This window comes from Empidonax traillii, unplaced genomic scaffold (assembly GCF_003031625.1).
Source record: "Empidonax traillii isolate 1590-97213 ecotype Southwest subspecies unplaced genomic scaffold, ASM303162v1 scaffold476:size613836, whole genome shotgun sequence".
Classification (NCBI taxonomy): domain Eukaryota; kingdom Metazoa; phylum Chordata; class Aves; order Passeriformes; family Tyrannidae; genus Empidonax; species Empidonax traillii.
The window spans coordinates 522155-531476 of NW_020955669.1; the positions used below are offsets into that span (position 1 = coordinate 522155).

Genomic DNA, 9322 nt, shown 5'->3' on the forward strand with positions numbered 1-9322 from the left:
GTAGCTATATTGGAAATCTCTGTCTGTACAAAGGGATGTTGTTAAATGTCCTGAGCTTTCCTCTGATGCTACATCTTCATAAAGTTAAAAAAAAAATCACAAATTGTCAGAGTCAAAGCACAAGTTCTTCCTCAGTCTCTGGCTAATGGAAACCTCCATGGGATTATTTTATATAGGGTTGTGTGGGAGCTGCTGATCTTCCTTCTGGAAGCTCCTGGCCATTTCCAGGACCATCAGGAGAAAATTATGACTTCTCTCTCTTACCTCCACCGTCTTTCCCCTGTCAGCTGCCTCTCAGTCTAGCTAAACACATGTGAGCACATGCTCATTTCCCCTGGAACTTGAACTCCCATCAAGATTCAGAAGTAAACATGCACCCCTGAGCCCTCTGCATCAGCTACCCACAGCTGCAAGCTGGTGCCAAGCCAAGGAGCTGTGCAAAAGCGAGCTCAGGAGGGAAGGGAGGACCAGTCAGGGGCTCAATGAAGTTGCACCGGCCAAAAGATGTAGAGCAATTTATTAATTATAGTATTTTTACACTCATAAATAGTAAAGGCAGCTTATAGCCAAGGGTTCCTCTTCGCCCTCGCTTCTGGGATGCTGGGTGGGCGCAGGGCAGGGCAGGAGGGGCAGGAGCTGCCAGAACACCAAGTCTCTGGAGTGCACAGAACACAGGACAGGCTGCTCTGAGCATCTGGCCCCTCCTCAGGCAGGGAGTGCTGCCTTTCATGGCTCTCTTGCTCGGGGACAAGGCTGGGAGGGTTGGCATTAGCCATGCAGGGGAGAGTCATCGGGGGAGATCAGGCTTTCAGTCAATATGCAGAATTTTCTCCACAGGCTACCATGCTGGTGGGATTTGCAATGCTGAAAAATCATCATGAAGCTGTAGGAAACAAGCTTTTTCTGTGTGGGCACACTGCACTGCTCCTTGTCTAACTAGGAACGTGGTTGGAGCTGCTAATTAAGGACATCTCTTACTAAGGATGTGGTACTCATTATAAATGTTCACTGTTGTGGAAGACCTGTCAGTAACTGCAGAGGGAGCTGCCTTTTCAACATACCAGGATTTCCCTCAAAACATGCAAAGGTTTGTGGAGTTTAAGACTGAATTCCAATATTAAGATCTATGTATGGTTTAGGTTACTTTGGACAGCATTTTTATCACACCTCCACCAGGTTCTTTTCTTGCCTCAGGTGATTTTTCTGACCAAGCCCAGGATGGGCACACTCAAGAGCCTGACAGGTCTTGAAAGATCCTGAGGATGTTTGTTGAAGAAGTTGTTCGGTTTGGAAAACTGGACATGGTTCTGACCTGTGTCAGACCAATGCAATCAGGCACCTCTCTAGTTCCCCTAAATGGTGATGTGTCACGTTCTCTAACCCTGGTCAGTGCTTCCAGCGACCCTGCTCGGAGTGCCTGAATACCAGAGAGCCCTAGAAAGAGCAAGGAGGTGATCAGGCAGGAGCAGGCACATTCACAACACGATCTGTGACCGTCATCCTGCAGCCATCCTGGGAAGGCAAGACTGGCCTTCCAGGGGTGAGTCCCCTGTGGTCAGAGCTGAGGGTTACACAGAGGTTCAGCACATGTACTGGAGGAATAGAGTCAGCAGCAGCCTTGTAGCATTCTCAAACCTGAAAAAAAAGCCCAGTGGGACAGCAATCCCTCCCTCTCCAACGAGAGGGACTGCACCAGGCATGTTTGATCCAGCTGGAGGCACCGGTGCTGCTGCAGCTGTAGCTCCACTGCTTGGAAGATGTGACTGCATGGCTAAGGATAAGTCCCATCCTGACACATAGGAGGGGTGTCTAATCACAGGCACACAAGAGCCCTGTGTGCTGAGAGGTGATAATCCACGTGTGTACCTGAACATCGGTATTTGTAGCTTAGTGCTGGCCTGAAAAAATGCTGATATCACCTGAACGCTTCACCAGCTACCTCCTATACACAGCCACGTCTAGAACCTGTATACCCAGCACCGTGCTGTCACCAGTGCTAGTAGGTGTAGCCCTTGCTGTAAAGCTGTGGAGGGAAACTCCCAAAGTCTGGCAGGTAAGTGGCATTTTCATCCAGGTGCGAGAGGGGCACCGTGTCCTCCTCGCTGATCTGCCGCTCCAGCTCTGCCCTCAGCGCCGGCCGCTGGCTGTCGGGGAAGGCCAGCGAGAACAAGGCCTCGGGCTCACACACAAACTTGTACACGTAGCGCTCCCCAGCCACCTGCAGGGGAGAGAGGAGGGTGAGGTGAATGCTGCAGGCTCACAGGTAGCACCGGGCAACGCTCCTCGATGCCCCAGAAAGGCTCGCAAAAACATCCGAGTTGTAAATGTAATCTCCTCCTGCTTGTCTCCCTCCTGCTCTGATCTCCCCTGGGAGATGGGATGCTGCCAGCTGACTCTTTGCCCAGGTAACAACAGCATCAGCAGTCCCTGAGCAGCCTGTACTGTGATAGTTGCACTCCCACTTATCTCTTGAGTGCCCTGGATCTGGCACAGACCATCCCTACTACGTAGGACAAAGCCTTGGGCAGCCTTTCTCTCACAGAAGCAAGTCTAGACTGATTATATCTCCTTTCAGCTGCATAATTTCCAACTTTCCTGACTGCAGACATACACAGAAAAAGAAATCACGATTCCCCTTTGTTTTATTTCTCATACACTGCCTGCATTCAGCTCCTTCCCAGCTTCCCTGTTTAACGGCAGCGAAGAGAGATTGTGGGGAGAGAAAGCTTGGGGTGCCTGGCTCGCTCAAGGACATTCTGTACCTGTGTCAGACAAGAGGAGCATCACCTAAAGCCACAGTCCCCTCCTGCTTTGCAAACTGACCTTCTGCATGATGCCTTTTTCGTAATAGTAGCGAAGGGATCGGCTCAGCTTGTCGTAGTTCATGGCTGGACGGTTCTTTTGGATCCCCCACAGCCTGGCCACCTGCAGAACAAAGTGTCAAAGTGTGTGAAAACGTCTGTGAACACAACCCAGGAGCAAAAGAACATTCCCCAGCTGGTTCTCTTTTAAGAAATGATAACACACATAAAAGCATTTAAATAATGGACTCGTCAATAATTTAGCAGCTTTACAACAAGAAGAGTAGAACTCAAGCTCAAGCACTCTGGATCACAGAGAACCCACCAAAATAATTCATCTGCACTGAAAGTGCCCATAAAAGTTGATCTATAGCAAGAACAGTGCTCAGTGCAGCTCTAATTGAAACAAGATGTGAAGAGATACTACAGACACATCTCCTGGATACTGTCAGGCTGCACTGTGGTTTTTGGAACATGGCAGCATTAGAAATTATGCCTTGGCAATGTCATTTTGATATGGATTAGGCTTCCAGATTCTTATGAGGACTTCTGCAATCAGCAGGGTTCCAAACTCCAAACCTCGATGTGAACCTCGAGTGTAGAGCAAGGTAAGACAGCACAGGTCACTGCAAGCTTGAGATTCGAGTATCTAGGGAGGTGAAGGCAGTGGGCAATTTGACTCACTGCATAGCTGAGAGTCTAAACTTACACACAAGCAGCCTTCCTTAAACCTGATATTTGTCACCCAAGTGTTTTTGACCTCTTCTAAAAAGCTTGACTTGCTGCAGGGTCTACAGAGTGCCACAGGTAAGCAGAAACTTCACAGGAAAGAGGAAAAGCCACCTGGGAATTTGCAGCCCCAGAAACAGTGGCTGCTTCCCCTCAGCCTGTCACAAGCTCCATGGTTTCACCTCTTCTGGCTCAATCAGTTTGAACTCCATCCCTCTGCCAGTCCAGGCAATGAAGTGGGAATTGGTCGGGTCATCCAGCAGAGCCACAAGGAATTGCCAGAGCTGGAGAGATCCCCGCCTTTGGTATGGAGGTCCTTCCCTGTACCCTCCAGCCTCCTGCTTGATGTCTCCTGCTGAGAACAAACAAGACGTTTCTAAGGACAGCAGTGCAAAAACCATTGGGGAAAATTAAAAAAAAAAAAAAAAAGAAAAAAAAAGGGCACGTTTAATGTTTACCTGGAATGTTTCAGTTCACGTGAAACAGAGTGGCCAATTCACAAGCAAAAGTAGCTCTGATGAATCTCACAATTAAGCTACTCATGCTAGAAGGCCTGTTTGCTGCTAAGAAAGCCCAGGAAATGGAATACTGAAAAGCTCAATATAAACCACAACTAACACACAAGAACACAGTGTAATGAACTATGTGGGCACTGCTCAAGTGGCAAGCAAAGATGCTGGGTAACCCTATCTTACACCCAACTTTCTCCAACCTTCAAATTTCTCTGGAACAACGCAGACATCGTCAGTAAAGGACTTCATCTGCTTGTTGTAGCTGCAACCTGAAAGAGAAAGCAAAACCAGCGGTCACAGCCAGCCAGGATAGTACCAGAAGACAGTTCCATGCAGGGAAAAGATGATGGTCACTGCTTTTCTTACCCAGTGTGTCCTCTGTGTTTGAATGGCTTGGATAGCTCTCAGCGTTTAGGTACATGGAAGCACAGTCAGGAACATCTACAGAACAATTAAAAAAACTCATTTATTTAAAAAACACAGGTGGAAGAAAGCTCTTGCTCTCCAGAGGTGGGCAGGTGAGTGCAGCTGTCTAACCAACATCCTCTTAGGGCCCCTCCTAAAGGGTTAAGGTCAGAAAGATAACTACAACTGCATCTTGTGTTTCCCTCACACTCCTGTGTGCAGCCATGGCTTTCAGCAGATATTTTGCTGATGCCAAGGGAAGAGTACTCCAAGCTGACAGAGTGGGTCTTATTACAATCATAAACTACTCTCACAAAAAAAACCCTCACTCTTCTGGGTTTGCATTTTCTTCCCCTGTCTGCACAGAATTACCCAGTGAAAGTGTAATATCAGCCTCACCACAGTGGTGGTTTTTGTACCCTCACAGGAGCTTTTTATTTATGTATTTATTTCTGCTAAAGGAAACAATTTAAGATGTCCATTAAAATACCAGGAAACCAGAAGGGATCCAAGACAGTTTTTCTGTCCAAGGTCCAACGTATTTGATTCCTTCCTTTCTGCTGCCATTTACAGAATGCTTTCAGTATGATTTCCTCAAAGCTGACCTCACTTCTTTTCTGCAACCTACCAGCTCACATCACACATCCCCCTGAAGACAAACACTACCTATGAAACTGTAAACACCCTTTTCTCCACTTCTGATGGTGTGAGTGGGTTAATCTTTAAGCTAGTTTGAATGGATTTAACATCACCTTCTACCTCCTGTCTTACTAAAGCTTTCAACTATCCACCAGAAGGTCTTTCTCAGAACATGGCATGGAAAGTTCATGTCCCACCTTTACCTTGGATGCAGTGAACAGATGGAACTGTTCACCCAGGAGCTGCTCACTCCCACTGATGCCTGATTTATGCAGTCAGAAAGAGCTCGTTCTGCCCACCTGAGTCATACATGTAGTCCACCTGCTCCTGCTTGACCACCACAGCTGCTGGGTACTGGTGGCTGCTGCCTGCCTGGCTTTCCTGCTCGTATCGTGGGTCGTGGCGCTCCTGTTTGAAGCCCTGAGGAGGGTACTGGAGGCAGGGCTTGGACATCTGGCACTGGTAGGCAATGGGGTCTTCCTGGGCCATGCCTTGGGAGGAGGGGAAAGAATGGCACATCTCCACAGGTGGCTGATAGGCAGAGCTAGAAGAAGGGAGAGGACATGAGATGGCTGCTTCCTTGGTTTCAGCTCTGGTGGAGGGACAGAAACTTCCTCAGCCTCTTGCTGGGGCTGTAAGAGCTCACTCACAGCTGGGGCAAGGAAGGGACCCCAGTGAAGGACGTTTCCAAGCCCATCATTCACAGAATCCAGCAGGGTTAAGGTTCAGGTTGTGGATTTCAAACCCTAGGCAGCAGCAGTGGATCCCATGGAAACAGAGAACTTCCATCTGGATGCTGCAGCCCCTTCCTCCCTGAATCCCCAAGGAGGGCAACCCTTCTTTGCCAGTGGCTGCCTCCTCCTGGCAGTGACTCACCCGTTTTCACTGAGGTATCCACAGCTGGGTGTGGAGTGGGGTGGCCCCACAGGGGTCGGGAAGCTCCTGTCCTGCCTAGGGAACTGTTGGAGTGGTGACTGTGTCAGGATTCCTGGGCTGGGGGACTTGATTCCAACTCGTCTGGGTTGATCGTAGGCACTGGAAGGGTCAAACAGATATTGGAGCGTTACAATTCTCCTGGAAGGACTTCTGGCAGCACCTGGGAACAATTTATCAAAGGCAAACGTGCTGTCCCCTCCAGTGCAGCCACCTGGGCTGACAAACTCCCAGCATAGGAGATAGTAGTAGATACCAAGATTGCACTCAGCACAAAGACAGATGAGCAGCAGCACCACCAGGGAGAAGAAGCATTTTGTTTCAGAACAGCCTCTGTCTCTCCCCCTGTTCAGGTACCTTACCTGGTGTAAAGGCACTGCTCGCTGTGGGGCTGGAAGGGCTGCTCGTGGCTGCAGGACAGAGAAGCTTCCGAGGGGCTCTGCGGCTCCTTCTTGATCCGAGCAGGAGGACTGTGAAAAGCTACTGAGGGGAGGGAAAGGAAAGATCAGGTTGGCACTTTTCTCCTTTATGGAGAGCTGTGATTATCCACCAGTGAAAGGTCAGCGGAGATGCCGCCACTTTGTCCTCGTTCAGGTGGCTCTGATAGAAACAAAATGCCAACGTGCACAGCTGCTCACTGGACTTCCCCGAGCGCTGCCCTTGATTTAGTGAAGTTTGTCATCAAGCCTTAAATTCATCAGCCTTAAAAATGCAAATCTAATGACATGCTCTATGATGATCCACAGCACCTGGAAAAGGATTTAGAGTGGGTATTTCCTAAGCTGTTCAGGGCTGGGACAGACATTTTCTGTTGTGTCCCAAGGTGTAGCTTGCACGTTATTTTTTGAAAACATAAAGGCAAAGTTTTGATTTGCATCATGCAAGGTGGTCTTTCTTTGCCATGCCTGGGAAGAGAAAAGAGTCTTTCTGTGTGTGGGGCACCTACTTCCCTGTCTGTAGCAACCCTTTTCAATGCATGGATCAAACAGGTATATACAATCCATCTAAAAATGCTGATTGGTCAGCTGAGTCTCAGGGGGGGAAAAAAAATAAATTGCTCTCTCCATTGCACTGACCTCCATGGGAATTTCAAGAAGCTGGATGTGTTAGGAGCAGCCAGGGCTTTCCAGACCCTAATGGCTGGAACAGGCTATTACATTACAACTGACTCATGAATTCACTCAGAGTGAAACGTGGGACCATCCTCAGTTCCAGGTCAAAAAGAGGAAGAAATAAGAAATATGACTCAGAGACCAAGCCCAGCTGTGCTGCAAGGCCAAGTCCAGGGAAAGAAGGTAGAAAAGAGCAACCAGTAAAAGTGTTTCATTTCAGTTTTCACGGGGGAAAACTGCCCTGGACAGAGAGGAGGGGTATCAGCACAGGAAAGGCACCAAAATTCGAGTTTGCCCTTGTCCCCTGAGATGTGTGATCTTCCCCATGCTACTTACAGTTTTCTGAATGAAAGTCAGGCACAAACTGCTCATCACTGTCTGGAACCTGAGCTGTCAGGAGAGACAGAGAGAGAGAGGGAGGGAGGGAGAAAGGGAGGGGGCAAAGGATTAGTTTGGGCACTTTGTACAGTATAATTAACAGTATATCAGAAATAAGTCTGTGCAGGAAAGATCTGAGCTTTCTGCTGGTATAACTTTAGTGACTAAGGATAGTTTCCCTTTGGGATTAATGAACAGTGGTGTGTCCTGGGAGAACCTTAACCATAGCACATACTGTGTTAGAATATTTTATTACTTCTAACCATTACTTTTACATCCCTTTTAGTGCAGGGAAAGGAGAGCTTGCAGCAGATTGTTATTTGATAAAGTCTGTCTCTGCTGCTGAAAGAAATGCTGCTGCCAGTATATAACAGACAAACCTACAGTTTCTGTTATTGCAGGGATTACAACAGATTGCACTCCCTCAGCTCTAAAGCAAAGGTGATATAGTCAAAGAAGACATAAGGAATGGAAGCCCACTAATCTCAGTCACTTGAAGCCAACCTAGACAAGACAGGCCAAAAATAAACCTCAGGAAATAACAAACACTGCACTAACAGGCAGTGAATCAGAATGGAACCAGCCAAGCTCTTCACGCTGACCTGTGTGACAACAAACTGCAACTACAAACAATGAAAGGTGGGGAACAGGGGGAGAAAAAAAAAAACACCTAGAAAATTCATTCTATGAATTATCTTCAAAAAATCAAGGTGGAAATAGAAGAAACGACGGGGATCACAGTGTGTGAGCCGAGTTTGGGGCTTGCAGCCTGTGTCCCTGAGGCTCTGTGGCATTGCTGAGGATCTCATTAAGAGAATTACAGGCTGAAAGCAACAGGCCACAGAGGAGATGTGAGATGAAGGGCAAGGCTGAAATGAGAGCACACAGCATCGCTGCTGGGCAGTGATGTTCGCAGGCAGCTCCAGACCTGTATTAGAAGGCTAAAGGGAAAGCTGCCAGAAGAATATTTCAATTTTTGTGTTCATTATCTACTCCTTATAGTTGCAATACAGAGAGAGGTTTTACAACATATTTCATATTTTTGCTTTTTCTTCTGCATTGTTCAGGAAGGCTCTCTTAAGTGATCTATTGCCTCCATCTCATGAACAAATGCTACACACGGAGACACGACCAAGATATTAATAAAAATATTGTCACCATTCAGGAAAATATTTTGACATACAGGTGAATACAGGAAAACCAAAGATAGTTTGCTTCAGAGAGTCACTTTTCATGTTAGAAGTCTAGAAATGGGAGTCGCCATGGGAGAAACCAGTTCTCCTATTTGTGGTCTGAAATCATAAGCTAGAATATTAAAGCACATATTGAATTTCTCAAGGATTTCCCTTGGACTCTGACTACATGCTATGAGGATATGTTTTGAATTTTCTAGAAAATGGATCATCTACAGCACTGGAATTGAGTGAGTTCACCACTCCGTTTAGTTTCATTTAGAATTAATGTGACTCCTTGGAATTTGAAGTTTTCCCTGAAGTTCAAAGGCACAACAATTTAGACACCAATCTGAAAGTTGTGTTAATTCCAGGAAGTTCCCCAAAAAAGTTAAAAAAAAAAAAAAAAAAAAAAAGAAAAAAAAAAGAGAAAAAGAAGCATTTTGTTCCCCAAATTAAAAGAATACTTTCTTGTTTAGGAAAATACCGACGTTCCGGCAAACAACAAAGATAAGTGACAAATTAGCATAAAATCGAACCAGTTGCAAGTAGCCTGAAACGAAAATTGTACCCAGGAAAGAGGGCCAGCAGCCAAGTTCCATTCATAAGCAAATGCCCAGCACAATGGTGTCATTCAGCGT

General features: G+C 46.9%; 1 protein-coding gene across 1 annotated transcript in view; it reads right to left on the reverse strand.

Annotated features, from left to right (window-relative positions):
• Positions 1-1871: 1871 nt before the first annotated feature.
• The window catches only part of ETV4 (ETS variant 4), an 8488-nt gene continuing 1037 nt past the window's right edge, over positions 1872-9322 (reverse strand). The window contains exons 4-11 of the mRNA XM_027896063.1: positions 7468-7521; positions 6382-6502; positions 5963-6121; positions 5386-5630; positions 4243-4311; positions 3713-3885; positions 2824-2925; positions 1872-2218 (exon numbers count right to left, since the gene is read on the reverse strand). Coding sequence (XP_027751864.1) covers positions 1997-2218; positions 2824-2925; positions 3713-3885; positions 4243-4311; positions 5386-5630; positions 5963-6121; positions 6382-6502; positions 7468-7521 — 1145 coding nt within the window. The 3' untranslated portion in view covers positions 1872-1996. The remainder of the gene's footprint in view (positions 2219-2823; positions 2926-3712; positions 3886-4242; positions 4312-5385; positions 5631-5962; positions 6122-6381; positions 6503-7467; positions 7522-9322) is intronic.